The following is a 19,882-nucleotide window of genomic DNA, read 5'->3' on the forward strand; positions in this document are numbered from 1 at the left end:
TGTTTAACAGGCTTCCTGCTTTTGATGTACTTAAAATTTTTTTTGCTATTATTTTGAGTCTTTGGCTAGCTGTTCTTCAGATTCTTACTTGGCCTTCCTAATTACATTTTTATACTTCATTTGCCAGACTTTATGCCCCTTTCCACAGGATACCTTTTTGCCTCTCACTGCTCCTTTTAATTATTTGTTTAGCCACAGTGGCACTTTTTTGGTTCTCTTATTATGTTTTTTAATTTGAGGTATACAGTTAAGTTGAGCCTCTACTATGGCGTCTTAAAGAAGTTTCCATGCAGCTTGCAGGAATTTCACTTTTGGCGCTGTACCTTTTAATTTCTGTTTAACTAACCTCCTCATATTTTGTGTAGTTCCCCTTTCTGAAATTAAATGCTATGGTATTGGGCTGCTGTGGTGTGTTACCTGCCACAGGGATGTTAAATTTAATTATATCATGGTCACTATTATCAAGCGGTCCAGCTATATTCACCTCTTGGACCAAATCCTGTGCTCCACTTAGGACTAAATCAAGAATTGCCTCTCCTCTTGTGGCTTCCAGGACTAGCTGCTCCAAGAAACAGTCATTTAAGGTGTCAAGAAAGGTGTTAAGTTCTCTCTTTATTCCTCCCCCCCCCCTTTCTACTAGTCACCTGCTAAGACTAAGGCCCTGTCTACACTGGCAAGTTTCTGTGCAGTAAACCAGCTTTCTGCACTTAACTCCTGAAGTGTACACACTGCCAAGCCACTTAGTGCATAGAAACTGCACATTTGTAGTGCTTTAAAAAAACAAACAAAAAAAACAACAACACACCCCACCAAGAGATGTAAAGCTTTCTGTGCCAGGGCTACAGCACTGCGGTGCCAGTGTAGACAGCGTGGTGATTACAGTGCTACAATTGGCCTCTGGGAAGGTGTCCCACAATGCCTGTTCTCACCTCTCGGGTCATCGGTTTGAACTCTACTGCCCTGCCCTCAGGTGACCAACCATCATCACCATCCCATAAATTCCTTTGGAAATTTGAAAGTCCCCTTCCTGTTTGCTCGGTGATGTGTGCAGCGGTCTCGCATCTTCCCAGGTGGCCATGCCTGCTCCACGCACCAGGCAATCCCCCGCTTAGAACAGTGCCAAGTTGCTGGACCTCATCGGCATTTGGGGAAAGGAGGCTGTCCAGCCCCAGCTGCCCTCCAGCCATAGGAATTATGATGCCTACGGACTGATTTTACGATGCATGACAGAAAGGGTCCATGACTGGGACACATTGCAGTGTAGGATCAAAGTGAAGGAGCTGCGGAATGCCTACCACAAGGCGCGGGAGGCAAACTGCCGCTCCGGGTGCTGCACCCACGAGCTGCCGGTTCTACAAAGAACTGGACGTGATAGTCGGTCGTGACCCCACCTGCACTGTGAAGGCCCCTGTGGATACTTCAGTGGCTCGCGTGCCAGTCGAGAGTGGACTGAGCCAGGAGGAAATCTTGGATGAGGATGTGGAAGGGGAGGGGGACCCAGAAGCAGAGGATGACTCAGAGGCCATCTCTGGAGCTGGACCTGGAGCTCTTTTCTACTATGGAGGAGCCTAGCCAGTCACAGCTGATGGAGATTGGTGAAGATCAAACAGAAGAGGCTCCTGGTAAGTGGATCTGATTTTGGGAATCACTGAAGCGAGTTGTTGCAGGCAGGAGGGTTACAGAAAGCAGGCTTGTGTCCGACCACATGCCTAGTCTGAGCAGCGGAACAGGCGGTTGATTCTCGTAAAGTGAGGGAGTCAATCTCCCGCAGATCTCCAGGAAACTCTTGTGGAGATACTGAGCAATCTGCTGCTGCAGGTTCTTCGGCAGAGCTGCTTTGTTTCTTGCCCCGTTAATGGTTACTTTCCTGCGTCACTCTGCTGTCAGTGGGGGGGGGGGGGAAGAAGAGGGGGACTACTATTGCTGCACACAGGTGAGCTGCATAGGGGCCAGGGTAGAAGTTGCAGTCTTGGAGAAGACTCTCCCTCAATTCCCTGCTCATCCTCAGCAGCAAGATATCTTCCATAAAGAACACAGCCTGTGGAAAGTGTGGGGACAAGAATGATCATCAGACCCCCCTACAGTGCTGGCTCTCCCCAAGAGCTACATGCCCAGTGTACAGCAGGGTCCGGTCTGGGAAGAGTGATTTACCTGCCCCTGTGGTTACTCACCATTTTGGGGGTCTTGTGGCTCATGTGTGCTTGCCTGGGGTCAGCCAGTTAGTGACAGGTGCGTGAGTACTGGCTGTGTTTTAAAGCACTGCATCAGTGTTGCAAACAATACTGCTTCTGTAAAATGTTGCGTTTAAATGTCACAGAGATGACCTTGGGAGCCCAGCTTCCCTCTTTGTTATCAGCGGCTGAACTGCTGCGCAGAATTAAAAAGCGGCAGGACTTTCTGCGTGATGTTATGATGCACTCCGCTGCCGAGAAACAGGAATTGAAGGAGTGGTGGGACAGCAAGAAGAGGGACCGAAAGGAGAATGCGGCACGCCAGAATGAAGCCTCAGAGCGGCTCTTAAATGTTATGGAGCGCCAAGCAGACACAGCCCAGGTGAGAATAGCTCTTCAAACTGAGCAGCACTGTGCCCGCCCGCCCCTGCAGCTGCTGTTGCAAAACTCTTTCCCATGAGCCCCACAATCAACCTCCTGGCTCCAGTCTCTACCCTCACAGTCCAGCACTGTGGACTCCCAGTACTCACTGCACTCAACACCCATCCCTCTGCAGTTTGGCCCTGCTGAAGTACAGCACCAGCTGCATCGTACTCCAATGGAGAACATTGGATATGATCCCTGAACATACCCAAATCTTTAGCCGTCCCAGGACCCCTCCTCCTGGGACCTTCCCTTCCCCCATCCCCCTCCCTGCTGATGTTTTTTTTTTTTGTTTGACTCTCTCCTCCGGTTGTTATCTTTTAATAAAAGAATTGTGTTGGTTTGAAAGCAATCTTTATTAATTGAAAGCAAAAAGAGCACTGCAAAGCAACATACAATTATGTTAAACCCCCTTATTGCATCATGTGCACCAATCATCTCCTAGCATTACAAGCAATCTTGAGCATAGCAACAAATATTAGTGGATTTCAGCTTCAAATTGCTGCCTCAAGGCATCCTTGATCCTTAAGGCCTTGCGCTGTGCCCCTCTAATCAGGGCTGGCTGGCTCCAGCATTTCTGCCGCCCCAAGCAAAAAAAAGCCGCGATCGGCGGTGGCAGTTCAGCAGCAGGTCCTTCGCCCCTAGAGGGAGTGAGGGACCTGCCGCCCCCGAATTGCTGCAGGTGCCGCCACTCTCCCTTGGCTGTCCCAAGCACCTGCTTGTTAAGCTGGTGCCTGGAGTCGACCCTACCTCTAATAGCCCTGGTCTCTGGCTGTTCAAACTCAGCCTCCAGGTGCTGAGCCTCTGCAGTCCAGCCCTGACTGAAGCTTTCACACTTCCCTTCACAAATATTATGGAGCGTACACCACGCGGCTAAAAGCGTAGGAATATGGTCATCGGCCAGGTCCAACTTCCCATATAGGCAGTGCCAGCAGGCCTTTAAATGGCCAAAAGCATACTCAGTCATTTTTCCACTTGCTCAGCCTGATGTTGATCTGCTTCTTGTGATTGTCAAGTTGCCGCATGTATTGCTTCGTAAGCCACGGCATTAAGGGGTAGGCGGGTGTCTCCCAGGATCACAATGGGGATTTCGACTTCCCCTACGGTCATCTTCTGGTCCAGGAAGAAAGTCCCAGCTTGCAGCTTCTTGAACAGGCCAGTGTTCCAAAAGATACATGCGTCATGTACCTTTCCGAAACAGCCTGCGTTAATGTCTGTGAAACACCCATGGTGATCCACAAGCACCTGCAGAATGATTGAGAAATACCCCTTGCAATTAGTGTACTCTGTGCTAGGTGGTCTGGTGCCAGAATTGGAATATGCGTGCCAGCTATCACCCCTCCGCCGTTAGGGAAGCCCATTTGTGCAAAGCCATCTACAATGTCATGCACACTGCCCAGCATCACGGTCTTTCGGAGCAGGATGCGATTAATGGCCCTGCACACTTCCGTCAACACAAGTCCAATGGTGAACTTTCCCACTCCGAACTGGTTAGCGGCCGATCGGTAGCAGTCTGGAGTAACCAGCTTCCACAGTGCAATCGCCATGTGCTTCTCCAACACCAGGGCAGCTCTCATTCTCGTGTCCTTGCGCCGCTGCAGGGCTGGGGTGAGCCCATCACATAGTCCCATGAATGTGGCTTTCCTCAAAAGTTCTTCAGCCACTGCTCGTCACCACAGACGTGCAGGTCGATGTGATCCCACCACTCAGTGCTTGTTTCCCCGAGCCCAAAAGCGGTATTCCACTGTGCTCAGCACCCTCATGAATGCCACAAGCAATCTCATGTCAGCTACTACACGTGGCGAGATCAATGTTGCACGCTTCTTGCCTTTGTAGTTTAAGGAATAACTGCACTGCCACTTGTGACATGTTAGTCAGAGCGAACAGCATACTGTTCAGCAGTTCGGGATCCATTCCTGCAGCCCGAAGAGGCAGAACGCACAGTACAAAAACGTTTGAAAGATGGCACCAAGTGCGGACGGAAGCGCAGGGATTTCTGGGATGCAAAGCAATGCATCATGGGGCATTGGGACACGACCCAGGATTCCCTGTAACCCCCTCCGCCTTCCCACAAGTCTTAGCTGCAGAAGAGAAAGAGGTGCTCTGTGGGATAGCTGTGTGCACCCCTCCAAATACCGCTGCAAGTGTGAACACGCTATTGTGCGGGCAGCTGACAGTGCGAACACACAACAGCAGTTTCCCTTCAGCGCTCTCTGAGCAGCGCTGTAACTGCCGGAGCTGTAAATTTGCTAACGTAGATGTGCCCTAAGTGATATAAGCCTCCTTGTATATTCAGTGATGAAAAGTATTGGCTGGCCACTGTTCATATCCATTTGTACAGTGTCTAGCACAATGACATCCCCCTCCTGACTGAGGCTTTTAGGTGCTACAGTCATACACTTATAGAATGAATAATCAATAAATAAACCGTTGTGTGCACTTACCCATTTTTCTGATATAGTGTCAATGAAGATAAAAGAAGAAAAGTTCTCTAATGTGTTTTGACTTCCATAGAATATTCAAAACACGTAATACAGCTTAATTGTCCCTTCTGTACTTGACCTCCTGCTGATCCCTCACTTCTTCCACAAGGTGGCAGTGTTCACCTTAAATTCAGCTCTAATGTCTGTAAACCTTTGAAATAGAGAATAGAAAAACTAAAATACACCTACTGTGGCTGGGTTTTGAGATTGCTCCAGAGTAATGATGAGAGAGCAGGTCCTGAAGAGGGAAGGAGTGGTGAAAGAAAATAAAAAATTTAAAAATGTATAGAAAAAAAGCAGCAGTTACTGTGCAGACTAGAGAGTGCTCCAGTGTAAGATGCAAGACTAATGGTACTTAAAAATGCATTTTGTAGTGTCTGAGCACCTCACACCCAGATACACCAACTCATCAGGCCAAAGTTTAAAAACACCAAAAATCTGGTATAGAAGTCCACTATTAACCCACAACCACAGCAGTACAAGCATCTAAAGCAGGGCGAGACTCCAGCCAGGAAGACCAGAAGCAGCCAAAGCAGGGACTGCTGCACTGGAGAGCAGGGGTAAATTGGGGTCCAGCTGGGGCCACCTCTCCCCCAGCATCCTCCTGGATGATGTGTAGAACTGTGTAGGGGAACCCCTCATACACTCTAGGGGCACTGGGATAGAGATGGTGCCTCCCCTCCCTCTCCGCTGTGGTCTTGGGGGAAAGCTGCAGAGAGGAGCCAGCCAGAGACTCCAGCAGAAAGCAGAGGTCTCTGGGCATTCAGAGAATTTTCTAGAGTTTTGACTGGACTTTCTCTGCCTTGTGCTGATTGGCTGTTTGCTCTGACCATCCCCTCTCCCACCTTACCTTTATCTCACCGTCAGTCAGTACCTTCCCCCTTACCCTCTTCTCCTCTGCCCTGTCCCCCAGACTCCCTTCCCTTCAGCTGATCCTCTCCTAAATACCCCTCTTCACAAAACATTACTGTGGTACTAACAGATGTGTGCTGCCATCACATTGTTCCCTCTGCTTGTGGGTTACCTACATTCTTCAACCATGTGCCTGTCCTGTCTATTTAGATTGTAAGCCCTTCAGGGCATGAACCATCTACTATTCTGTTTGTATGGTTGGATAGCCCTTTGGGATTACCATAACAAACAATAATAATTAATAGAAGGTTGACAAACTGAGCCCCTGGACCAGATGGGTCCATTTCATGTAGAAATCTAGCTCATGATGGATTAAGACCTTTTAGGGCACAATATCTCCTTAAAAAAATATGGTTCTAGCTCTTCTGGCTGTGCAAATAACTCTGACAGCAAACCAAAGTTCTTAGAGAGGTGTGAACTGCTCCCATTCATCAAAATCATGATTTATTCTGAAGCCTAATGATGGCTCTTTATGGGCCAAATTTCCAAATAATGGAGATGCACAATTGCATTTCTAATTTTAGTGACCAATGACAGTGGTTGAGAAGGCAAGTCAGATAAATGCATGCACAAAGGACCAAATAAACAAAGAGCATAAATAAGTGCCCCTAAAAACATCAAGCATTATTCTTCCTTCTTCCTCCTCCCCCCACAAGTGATATCAAATGCAACAGCAACTCCACTAACCAAGGGCCAGATCCTCTACAATGGCCCTTCACCATCTTAAAAATCACATGAGGATCTGGCCCTGAAAATTTAGTAACTATAAAAAGTCCATATTCTACCTTTGACATTTTGGTAAACCACCCATTGACAGTGGGGATTGTTTATGGCTGCTACTTTGTATCTCTCTCCCAGGGACCATAATTAAAATAAAATTTGGCCTTTTGCTATCAGTGAGTATGACAAAGGAAAGAAGTTGTTAGCCTTGCTGGAAGTCTCTGCTGAGCATGGAGGAGAGCAGTCCAAAGTCACAGGCCCCCCAATTAAGAAGGTCCTTATGCTATGTTGAGTCATTGCAGCCGCCCCATCAGAGGGGAGCGAATTCTTCATAATGAAACCAGACATGCTGGGCCCAGGAGCACTTTCACTGTTTGTCATGAATCTAAACTCTGTTCCATTGCTACAACATTTTCATAGTGTAATCAGCAAAACCGCAGTCAGCAGGAGCATAGGATGCTCTCTGCCTCACAGGAGGCACTCGGCGCCTGACAGCATGATGCCCTAAAAATGCATTTTCCAAAGCGGAGTTTAAAACTGTATACTTTTTATGAAGTAAATGAAACCCTAAGAGGCCAAATTCATCCTTGGTGTAACTACTTTTAAAATCAATTTAATTACACTAGGGATGAATTTGGTTCTGTATGTTCAGTTTAAGAGGGGGAAAAAAATTGCAAAGTGAAAAAAAAATACCAAGAACTATATTAATCATGAGCCTCCAGAACACCACCTCCTAAAATTGCCCTTGCTTTTCTTCAAATGAACAGATACCCTTTCAAGGTTAGCCAGTTCAATCAGACTCCCATACAGATCTGCAATATACAATGTTCCAGAGGCTTTCTATTTTTCTAAAGTGCATATAACATCTGACCACTCACATAGCTCTTACTGGAAATGTTTTTGGTTCTAATTTAACTATGGCATATTAATAAAATCTTCCTTTAAAAAGGTGGATGACTAGAAATATCCAAATTCATGACCAAATATAAGCTAATGCTTTCCCCCAAATTGCACAGACATAAGGACAATCTGAAAATATATTTACAGTGCCTATTCCATTTAATTGGACAGTTACTAATTTCTAGCTAAATCTTGTTTGATGTTGTACTCTGTACAGTAAGTCAAAGAGCCCAATTCTACAACCTTTAAAAGAGAGACAGGCCTGCAGAATCAGGACCCAAGTTTTAAGTCTTTAGTAGATTTTACAGTTTTCTTTTTGTGCGTGTTATCACCATTTCATCTATATCATGTCTCAAGTTTCTAGTTCTATCTTCTCTAATTTTAGTCAATGAGCACTTCACACTAGATAGCAGTTACCTTCTGTGCAGTACAAAAGGAAGTTCTGAACTACACAGGAGTTCTGAAGCCTCAATGTCAACAACAGGACTCTTAAGAATTCTAGATATTCTAGGAGTTGGGGCTTATCTAGATTATCTTTGAAAATTTTGAATTTTAACTACTTGATTTGTATGTGCCAACTATAAATACAACCCTATGTAATGTACAGGGTTTCTTTTAGGATTTGAGGTAGAATCTACATTCCACAAGAGAGTTGATTCAAAGTAAGATAGTCCTTCTCAAAGCAAACCAATGAAATAATTTTTTTGCTCAGTTTTATAGACTGAGTTATCCTAGAACATAAATGTTCTGGTATATGGGGACAGTGGAAATGAAATATTTTATAGCTGGCTGGATCTATTTGCATACTGATGGTCCGGGTTTTTCCTTTTTTTAAAAACTATTGACATGACCTTGTTTCTAAAATACCCATTCTGGTGTCTCATTTTTATTTGCCATCCAATATAGTGGCTGCTTCATAGTAAAAGAAGTAGGAATGTTCCACAGATGTGGAAATCTAAATCCTACCTCTTCAATGATTTTAGATGTGTGTATATATCTTCCTACTGTATTTTCCACTGCATGCATCTGATGAAGTGGGTTTTAGCCCACAAAAGCTTATGCTCAAATACATTTGTTAATCTCTACGGTGCCACAAGTACTCGTCGTTCTTTTGACTATACACTGATTTTTCCAGTGGTATGGAGGCAGTGCTGTCTCATGAAAAGAGACTAGAAATGAGGTACTGTGTGTTCTTGAGGAAATCAACACAGCGTCTCTCAGTTTGCCTATCTAATACTCAGATGGGCACCATATAAAAGCCTAGATTGACTTGGGAAATAGCGATAATTCTTCCCTACATCACAGAGCTGTTGAATAGCTTAATGCAATAGTGTGTGTAAAGTGATTTGAAATCCTTGGATGAAAAGTGTAAAGTATTGTCATGGCGTTACATTCCTTAGGTCACTTAGGACTATTTTTGACAATCACACCATGACCAAATACCAAACTGCATAGTTCCCATGATGTCCGCTGGTAACAATGCCGTAGAGCTGTATGTGGTGCAAGGTCCTTAAAATAAATGTCACCTCTCCATTATTATTTTATACTGCCCAGAGGAGTACTAGGCACTTCACAAAAGGGGTGGGGGGAAAACACACAAAACAGTCCTTCTTAAAAAAGAGCTTTTGCATGGGACACACTGAGTGGTGGTGAGAAATAATGGGGAAGGGAATGAGTCAGGGAAGGAAAAAGGTCACAGCATTACAATTATGCAGTTGCTCAGTTTGGACATGCTCATCTCAGGGTGACTCAATTCAGGTGTTTTTTAATTTTCATAAAAAGAACATAAAGCTATAGCATTGTGACTATTACTGACTAACTTATTATGAACAGGAAAGAGGTGAGTTTTCAAGAAGGAATTTAAATGTCAAGGGGCTGGTGCCTTGACAGAGCAGAGAAAGGAGGATATTCCATCCACCATGGACAACATGGAAAAAATATACTAGACGGACAACAATTGTGAGTTGATGTTTGTACACAAGTGTTAGCTTAATTCATTAGCTTAATTCAATACCTCAAATGCAACAGAACAGCTGGTGCTGATTCTTCTCAAGAGCATCAGCAAGACTCACATAGTGAGATTTAGAAATGGGACATTTCACTGGAGCTCAGCAAAAGTCTCAGAAATTTCATTCCAAGACTACATATTGAAAAATGACCTCAGCCTGGCACAGTGCAATGAATTACCATTTAGCAATACAGGAGAAACTCAGCACTCACTTGTTGTCTTTCCCACACTGATGACTTAGCTGATGGGCCAATGTCTTAAGCAACAAAGTTAGACACAGATTACTTGGTTGTGCACCCTCCCGCATGTATCAGTTTTACATCAGTGTGTTTCCATTCACTTCAGTGGAGTTACTCCTGACTTCAGTGCAAACAAGAAGGCCAGAATCAGTACTGCAGATAAAAGGATGCTCAAAAGTTGGAGATCAAGTAACTCATGTAACTCCACTGAAGTCAATAGGTATAAAACCAGTGTAAAATAGGTGTGTTATCAAAATCAGGCCCTAAATACTTATAAAGTTTCTTCCTTTTGTTTTGGATAAAATTACTGATGCTACCTATATAGGTCTCCTTTTGGGAAGGTTCACAGGCTGATTTTCAGATTACCAGCGGATCTACACATATAATTGATCCCCAAACGGGGCGGGGGGAGGGGGAGGTCGGGCACATGGCGGGGCCCAGGTCAGCTCCCACAGGGGATGGGGAGGGAGCGCCACCCAGCCCTGCTCCACCACCAGGCCCACTCAGGCCCCAGCTGCAGCTCTGCACCCTGCCCAGCTCTGGCCCCAGCTGCAGCTCCATTCATAGGTGCTGGAACTAGGAGTGCAGGGGGGGCTGCCACACCCCCTGGCTTGAGGTAGTTTCCATTCTATACAGGGTTAACAGTTCGGTTCCATGGCTCTCAGCACCCCCCCCCCACTATAAAAATTGTTGCAGTACCCCTGGCTCCACTCTGCCCCCACTTGGCCCCAGCCCTGCTCCAGCCCAGCTCTACTCTCATTCCCTCTCCACCCCCAGCCCAGCTCCACCTCTAACCCCAGCTCCTCCCCATCTCCAGTTCAGCCCCCAGCTCCACCACTGAGCCAGCTGTGCAGTGATGGGGAGGGGGAGGGAGCACAAACAGATTACATTACTGGTAAGGGGGGCATGACAAAAAGTTTGGGCACCACTGACATATATGAACCGGCAATACCATTCAACTTCTCTGTACCATGAAGTGTTAAATCTCTGGGCTAGATTCTGCCACCCTTGCTGCTCATGATAAGCAGTCACTGACTTGGCGACCGGTCCAACTGGCTGCAGTGGGACAACTCACAGCACTACTTAGCAGGAATGAGGAGGGTAGAATCTGGACCTCTCTTTGTGTGGAGTCAGATATTTGAAAGAACTCAGGACCAAATGTTCAAGTGTGCAGCACCTACAACTGGGGTCATATATATATATATTTTTAAACAAAAAACAAACAAAAAGCTCCGCTCCCTTCTAGGCACCCAAACATGGAAGGTGCTCAGTGACTATGGTGATGGGCTGCAGCATAAAATCCCTAAAACAGGGAGAGGGGTCTGATTTTCAAAATTACTCAGCATCCAGCAAATACTGAACATGCCGAGGGTTTTTGTTGTTGTTGAAAATCTGGTTGTTTATTATGGGGCCTAAATGAGAGATAAGCACTTCGGAAAGTCTGGCCACATTGCCTAAACACAGCAGAGGGATGGGGATCCTTTTGTAAGCCCCTCCCCCATACCCATTATTTATTTTCTCTCCTTGTAATAACACAGCAGCATCTCACAGAAATAGAACTATGCTTTTGGAGGATTACCTGTTTTTTAAAAACAGTTGATCTCCCTTTAATATATTTTTATCTTTTGACAGAGACAAAGATTGCCAAAAGATATGGGAAAAAATGCAAAAGGCGTTTATTTACAAGAACCCATGTAATATTACAATAGAAGATTATCAGCCGTTACTGGATTTGGCGAGTCATCCTATCCCCTGTAACAAGGTAACAATATTTGTGTGTGATGAGCTGTCTGGGTAGGGACTGCTTATCTGTATATGCTTAGTACAATGGACATTCTTTGGTTTTGTGCTAGAGGCACTTTACAAACACAGAACAACAGAGTCCTGGTCCAATACTAGGGCTGTTAGGCACTATGGTAACACAAATAATAATAATGATCGCAATCATGAGTGACCCTCAAATACCTACAGGTACTCTGACTTCAGGCTTGAGATAACGTTCTAAAAGAAGTAGCTTTGGGAGTAATAAGAGAATCCTGTTCATTATAGGCCAGTGATGAAGATCATTGTACAGAATATTCCTTCTAGGGACAACATTTTGGGCCATGATGGGAAAAAATCATTCTGGCCTTCATTGCTATTTAGAAGAGAACCTCTCTGTAAGAGCAGCCATGCAGTTAGAGGCACATGGCTTTTTATTGCTCATGTGTGGTTGAAATGCATGCAGAGTGACAGCAATTAGAGCTGGTTAAAAAGTTTCCTTCAAAATGTTTTTTCAATAGAAAAAATTGTTTCCCCCCCCCCCCCGACCAAATTAATTTTTTTTTAAAAATAGAAATTTTCATCAAAAACCCCACTGGAATTTTTATATATTTTAAATAGTCAGTTTTTGGTCTTTTGACAAAACCCCCAAAATATAAAGGAAAATAAACATTTTCATCATCAAAACTTTTTCTGGAAAAAACATTTCCTGACCAGCTCTTCTATCAATGCCATTTCTTACTCACCATCCTTTCCCTCACAGTCATTATTTTGGAGCAAGACAAGTGACCTTGTTCATCGTTATACAAAAACCAATCACAATTTCCTCACTCTGGAGGACACCTTGCTGGGCTATATGGCTGATGGAATCTCATGGTGTGGAAACCCTTCTAGTCCAGGTAAGGATTCCTTTAAACTAAAAAAAACAAAAAACACACACAACTCCAGGTTTTCTTTCACTCACCAATTTCTAATATAAGAAAATCTCTTTTGGAAAGGATACTTTCCATTCTTGGTTTCAGCCCAAAACAACTGTTGAACCTTTCTACCCTGCCTGAGTTATGGAAAAGTGAAAGACACACTCATTTTCAGCTTAATTTTATCAACACTTTTTAGCTCCCAGTAGCACAAAAAGAGCTCAGCCTAGTGACATATTGCCCCCCTTATTTACAGTAATCAGCAACCTACTGTGATTCCAGTGGGACCACTTTCAGACTAAGGCCCCAGTCCTGCAATATGCTCCATTCAGGCAGACTCCTGCACTTGCACAGAAGTCATTGGGACCACATGTAAATATAAGGGGGTTGCTTGTTCACGCTAAGGGCCTAAGAATGAGTAGGGATGTCAGAATCTGTCCCCAAATTTGAGGGAAATGTATAAAAATACAAAATAAATTATGTGGGAAGATTCTCCCCCCCCCCCCCCCACGCTTTTTGTCACATCAATAAGTGCACATTCTCCCTGCTCAGCCTGACCAGGAACAATGTTGCTGGAAAAATTTGCATAAGGGAACTGTAAATGCCTCACAGTCTTCCAAACACCTTCAACTTAATCTCCCGCTTAGAACACTTTTCACCTAAGCCTGTTGCTGTGATGGGGCGCAATAGTTATTTTTGCCATTCTTATTCAGCACTGCAGGCAGTATTAAAGTGTCTGACAATTTCCTCTCTAATCTTAGTTATTCTGCATCATATATTTATTTTAGGAATTAACTATGAATCTTGTCCAAAATGGAGTGAATGCGAGAGCAACCCTAGTTCTGTGTACTGGAAAATGGCATCCAAGATGGTAAGGATTATATAGAAACTTCTCCAGGATCACAGTTAGCATCAATTTATCCTTTGGGGGTTGGGGATGTTGAAAGAGGGTAAAAATCTTGGCCCTCCAAGCAAGTCAATGGCAAAACTCCCATAGACTTAAGTGGGACAGGGTTTCACCCAGACTGTGGAAATCTGGGGCTAAAATGCTGAACATCTAAATTTGTCTGGTATGTCTGTTCCATTGGCTAGAAAACAAAGGCTTTGATCCTACAACCAAATCCATGCATGTGAATCACTGCAAGATGCATTGACTTCAGTGGGACTCTGTGCAGACATAGATCCAATTGCAGGATTGGGGCCTTAACTATTAACCATGGCTCCCTACTTTAATGGCCAGTAGTCTTTTTTCTATATTTTTATCATGACCAATTACATCCTGGAACAATACTTTTAATCAAAATATTCGTGTTTATAACAATGAAAGAACTACAGCAAAGGAAAAAGTGGCTAACAGTTAAACCTTGGAACACAGTCTGATCATCTCAGAGGTCTGATGTGAATTCCTCCCAAATTGTTAGGAGTCATGCCACAAATTACTCAAAATGCCATTTTCCTCTCGGCTTTCACCAAAGACATTGAATGGATCAAATTCAAACACTGATTAGATTATTAAGAACTGAAAGCTGTGCCATGTGTTTTTTGGAAATACAGGTTTCCCAAGACTTTAACTAAGGTCTCATGTTTCACACAACATTTAATGTCACAATAATTTGGACATTCTTATTCTTGCTTGAATGGATCCCTCCGTCAGAGGTCATCTTGATATTTGTGTCGAACAGCACCAAGCACAATTAGTTCTTAAACATTAATTAACCATAATTTTATATATATATATATATATATATATATATATATATATATATATATATATATATATAATTATAGAAATCATTCTCTCATACAAATACACAAGATCACAATTGCTAAAACCAATGACTTTTTAAACCTCTGAATGCTAAAAGCATCCTGGAAACTGCTGTAGAGCATGGCTGAGAGAATGAGTGCCTCCTTGTGCCTTTTTAACATAATGAGAAGAACTCCTCATAGAAGCCAGGGCTCAGGGAAGTCACAGCAATGTCCTCTACACCAGCAGCCAGGAAAACTATGGCACAGGAGCTGTTATGCCAGCTTTGCACCATCACAGGCTCTCCCTACATGGGGTTATCCAGTTGCAGTTGGTCAATGTAGCTTTAGGGTAACTTTGTACCAGTGAGAGAAGATATAGCCCTTTATTTTCACTGCAATCTTCTGGTAAAATAGTGAGCCCAGATCCTGAGCTGGTAAATACTGGTGCAGCTCTACTGAAGTCAAAAGAGCTATGCTGATTTACTCTAGCTAAGGATCTGACCCTCTGTTTCATGTAAAGCTAAAGTACAATGTACGTTTGCTTGTTTAGTTTGCCGAAGAAGCATGTGGTGTGGTTCAGGTGATGCTCAATGGATCAATAGAAGCTGGAGCATTCAGAAGTAACAGGTATCTACTTAATCGGTCACTGCCTTTGGCTCTGTCTTACTACTCACTTAGAGACTCTGTACTGGTGCAGGTGTTGGCGACAGTAAATCCCAGTGCAAGACTGGGGCCTTAGAGGGCCAGATCTTCTTCAGCTTTGCTGAATCAGTGTTGCTCTGACTTCTATGGAGCTATGCTAATTTACACTTGCTGACGATCTGGCCCATTATATTATGCATCTTCTGATGCATTTGATTTGGATTTTTTCTGAAAATGGCCACAATCCACAGAACTTTGTGCAGTAAGCCCAAAATGGACTCCTCTGCTATATTACACTCACATGACCGACACATTATAACTATCCTCAGAGTGGATTTCTTGGATTATGCTCCCCCAGAGATTGTACATACTTTCAGTGACTGACAGGAGGTGCTGCCTCTGCTAACTCTGAGGGATGAAGAAACTTGTGGTTAGCACAAGCAGAAAGATTTTGTTTTTCCTTTAGTAGTGGCAGTCACTGGTAATCTAGACAAGAGAAAAATCATTAGGAATGAAAGAACCTCAGACTGTTTCATTCTGCAAACAGCTCCAAAGGCTCTCAGTAAAGCTGAATGAAAATGGGGGGAAATTCCTTTACACAAATTAAATAGTCCATGAAAATGTCATGGGAAAATTATACATTATCTCCACTGGGAATAACGATAACACATGAGTATGTAGTAGTGACTGGAGAACATACTTTGTTCATCTTGTTCTAAAGCGAAGATGTGTGTTGCTTTTTCATGCTCCCATTCTTACAGCATTTTTGGAAGTGTTGAGATCTTAAACTTAGACCCAGACAAAGTTTCTACAGTGCAGATTTGGCTTATGCAGAACATCGGTGGACCTCCAAGGTAAAGTTTGCTAGTACAAAATAATGTGTGATGCTTTGTTTCTATAATTTAAAATGCAGTTCAATTCTGAAACGTGACTAAAAATAGCACTGCCTTACCCATCAACTTTGCTCCTTGAATGCAGTTAACTGTTTACTTTAGTGGAAATTATTAATAAAAAGTGGTAAAAATATTATTATTATTACTGCCAGCTCTGTTGAGCCAATACAGCTCTGGAAGAGCAAAACTGTTTCCTTTCTGTTAACCTTGCAATTGGATATAGTCATCTCCGTAACCCTGTTGTCTTCAAATTCTGTACCTCTTTACGTCTGTGCAATCCTAGAGAAGCCCTACAGAGGCCTAACAGATCTGTGTAGTGCTCAGACAAAGAACACAGCTTGGCTGAGTTTGCAAATCTGTGCAGTTGGAAAACATCTTTTTACACGAAAATTGAGCAAATATGCTCTACAGGTCACTGAGAGGCAATCAATGCAGAGTAACCATGAAGCCATGTTTTGCCAAGTAATTTTTAATAACAGACCCACAATTTAAATGTTTATTTTTTAAACTATTCATACCAGACAGTGACCATAAGTCACCAGAGAATTTCTGTTCTATATAGGTTTTATAGAGAGCTCATCACCATAGCATCTGAACAGCTTCCAGTAGTGCATTAAGTGACATGACTAACATCTGTCACACATCTGCTCCCTCATAGTCTCCCCAGGGAGAGAAATACATACAACAGTGTGCTTTGTTTTTGGAGTTGTCATTTTATATAATTACACACACATTCCTGTATGTTTATGTTAGAGAAGGCAGTCAAAGAAATGCACCTTGCACTTAGAGTGGAAGGTGATGCAGTCTGTGAGGGTACTCTGTAGGCAAAGGGGATCTTCTACATGGATCCATGGGTGTACACTTTGCACTGATGCACTGGCACAGCATGCTGGCAATGTGTCTGAATCTGGCCCTCTGATCTCAGTTGCTCTGGTGTAAATACAGAGTAACTCCATTTACTTACTCCTGATTTGCACCAGCAGCACTGCTTATTACTTAAGTCCACTAGAGTGTCTAGCCATCAACTGGCAGACGTGACTGGGAATAAGCAGGAAACATTCTAACAAATGAATTCATCTGGTCACAAAGGGCTCAGCCCTAAAGCAAGATAAACATTATTTGAAGACAACCCAAAACATGCAGATTTCAAAAATCAAATCACGAGGGGGCAAGGGACACACAGAACAGACAACAAATTCGATAGAGGGGCTCTAGTGATTCCATAAGCCTAGGGTTGCCAACTGTGTGATCACACAAACCCAACACTGTTGCCCCACCCCTTCTCTGAGGCATCACCCCATTCACTCCATCCCCCGTCCCTCCATAGCTCACTCTCCCCCACCCTCACTCACTTTCACCAGGCTAGAACACAGGGTTGGGGTGTGGGCTCTGGGCTGGGGCCTAGGGGTTCGAAGTGCTGGAGGGGGCTCCACTCGGAGCCTGGGTCAGGAGCAGGGTGCAAGCTATGGGGGGGACTCAGGGCTGGGACACAGGACAGGAGGAGGTTTGGGGTGCAAGCTGTGGGAGGGAGTTGGGTGTGGGAGGGGGTTTAGGGCTGGAGCAGGAGGCTGGGGTGCAGAAAGGGGTTCAGGGTGCAGGCTCCTTACACACACCCTTCACCCCTCCCAGTGCTGCTGCCTCCTCACCCACCCAGCCTTTGTAAAGGTACCACTCAGTGGTAGAACAAAAAGAAGTCTCCTCAGGACTGCAGGCTGAAAACTTGTTGTTTTTGCTCAACAGCATCACAACAGGGGGAGAAGGCGGGGGGGGGGGAGGACTTCCCCACTGACTAAACAGAAAGTAAAGGAGGGGGATGGAGCATGGGGATGGAGTCACCCAGGTAACAGCTTGATGACCACTTTGACAGAGACACACAGCCTCCCTGAATGCCCCTCCCACCCCACATCGTACTGCTCACTGTCCACACTTACCTGGTGCCACTAGCATGGCTCTTGCTCCCTTCTCCAGAGATATCCCAGAAGCAGAATGACCCTCATTTCCGCCCTCAGCAGAGACAGAGCAGCTCTTACCTCATACTCTGGAGCCTGCATAGTCCCTCAGGAGCCACACTTTCCTCCTATGCTGAAGCCCCTCCATCAGACTCACAGCAGTTTCCCCTTCACTCTCCAATTAACACCTCTGGCATGTCAGCTCTGAATGTTGATTGGATTCACATCACATGTTGTGTCAGCCCACAGCTTTAGGAAACTCTTGTGAAGGAAGAGGATTGTATTCTGTTTGTCAGCTGGCCTGTGTTTTGTGGGGCAGTCCTGCATTTGCCCCCATGACCTGTTACCTCGCTGGGTCATTGGGATTGATAGTTTTTTATTATAGTTTGCATCTCCTCACATGCATTTCTGTCCCCCGCCCCCTGACTGCTCCCCTCAGAACCCCTAACCCATCCAACCCCCCTGCTCCCTGTCTCCTGACTGCCCCGACCCCTATCCACACCCCTGCCCCCTAACAAACCCGGGGGGACTCCCACCCCCTATCCAACTGCCCTCTGCTCCTTGTCCCCTGACCACTCCCTCCCAGGACCCCCCACCCCTAACTTCCCCCCAGGATCCCATCCCCTTATCCTACCACCCCTGCTCCCTGTCCTCTGACTGCCCTCCCAACCCCTATCCACATTCCGGGACTCCCACTCCCAACCCTCCCTGTTCTCCATCTCCTGACCACCCCCCCAGAACCTCCACCCCATCCAACCACCCCCTCCTCCCTGACTGCTCCCCAGGACCCCCCGCTCCCTTACCCAAGCCCCCCCGCTTCCCACCGCCTTACCAGCAGCAGGAGCTTGCAGCCGCGACACCCGGCCAGAGCCAGCTGCACTCCCCACATTGCCCAGCGGGCCAGCGCTTGACCCACGTGGCTGTGGGGGAGGAGGGACAGTGGGGGAGGGGCCAGGGACTAGGCTCCCCGGCTGGGAGCTCAGGGGCTGGGCAGGACGGTCCCACGGGCCGAATGTGGCCCACGGGCCATAGTTTGCCCACGTCTGGACTAGACAACTCCCAAACGGTACATAGGACTCACAAAAGGAAACCAGGTTTCTCTGTTTTTTCCAGTTTTAACAAATGGGAAACACCCTGAGATCATGGACTTGATGCAGGGATTGCAAAATGAAATTCTGTGGCCTGTGCTATATAAGAGGCCAGGCTAGATGTTCAAAACAGTCCTCACTGGTCTTAAAAATCTATGAATTCTGAATTCCTTATGTACCAAATTTCATGAAACTGACATCTACGGTATGCCTGCAAAATATACACATACAGGTGCAAACAGGTGCAAACTGCCTGCTAAACATATATTGACAGGTGTGCAGACAAGTGCTGATTACATGGTTTGTGATGGGAAAAAATGTTCACTTGTAGCTGCACTTGTGTATTTTGTGGACCAACCCAGACATCTGTTTTGTTTTTGTTTCAGTTTGGCCTTGTGTTGTATGCACCAGTGGGCTCTGAACATCTCACACTGGAAATTAGCACCAGTCCTGGTATTGGAGAGCATTTAACAATTAGCAATTGAATTTATTCAGACAGAGAAATTTACCTTGATGAGGAGAAGCAGCACAGGGCCCTCCACACGACTTAAACTCTTTGGGAGGGATGCATAGAGGGAGCTGCAAGTGGAATGGCCAACTACAGGAGCGGGGTCTGGAGTAGGGACCTACATCCATGAATATGTGGCCAGTCCCTCTTCTCCCCTGTACACGCACAGGACCTGGTCATATTGCTTTCCATTGACTTCAGTGAGCCTTAGATCAGGCCCACTGAGGCTGTAGGGCACATGGTCTAGAATAGCAGCTGTCAATGGGCAAGTTCTGCAGCCCCCATGCCCTGCTGGAGTGTAAAGGACTGAATTATTTCTCACAACCCAGTTAGCTCCCCATACAAAGACTTTTTGCAGGAGAGAGTGATGGTCACCCTAGAATTCTACTCAGTCAGGCTCTGATCCATGTGGTCAGACCCCAACACCCGGAGCTCCATTGAAGTCACTGGACTTCACAGAGCCACTGGGGCTCGGCTCCCCGGCATGGATTAGCTGGCAGGAGTGAGGTCTAAAATTGT

At 45.2% G+C, this 19,882-nt stretch overlaps 1 protein-coding gene across 6 annotated transcripts in view; it reads left to right on the plus strand.

Annotated features, from left to right (window-relative positions):
* The window catches only part of LOC128837595 (ADP-ribosyl cyclase/cyclic ADP-ribose hydrolase 1-like), a 47,022-nt gene that overhangs the window by 22,788 nt on the left and 4,352 nt on the right, over nucleotides 1-19,882 (plus strand). For 3 of the 6 annotated variants that reach the window (XM_054028831.1, XM_054028832.1, XM_054028830.1), the window contains 5 exons: nucleotides 11,489-11,618; nucleotides 12,381-12,516; nucleotides 13,323-13,405; nucleotides 14,834-14,910; nucleotides 15,687-15,779. In XM_054028831.1, coding sequence (XP_053884806.1) covers nucleotides 11,489-11,618; nucleotides 12,381-12,516; nucleotides 13,323-13,405; nucleotides 14,834-14,910; nucleotides 15,687-15,779 — 519 coding nt within the window. Of the gene's footprint in view, nucleotides 1-9,442; nucleotides 9,569-11,488; nucleotides 11,619-12,380; nucleotides 12,517-13,322; nucleotides 13,406-14,833; nucleotides 14,911-15,686; nucleotides 15,780-19,241; nucleotides 19,625-19,882 lie in introns of those variants that run through there. The other 3 variants (XM_054028834.1, XM_054028835.1, XM_054028833.1) reach the window with 2 other exon arrangements.

Source organism: Malaclemys terrapin, chromosome 5 (genome assembly GCF_027887155.1).
Source record: "Malaclemys terrapin pileata isolate rMalTer1 chromosome 5, rMalTer1.hap1, whole genome shotgun sequence".
NCBI classification, from domain to species: Eukaryota; Metazoa; Chordata; order Testudines; family Emydidae; genus Malaclemys; species Malaclemys terrapin.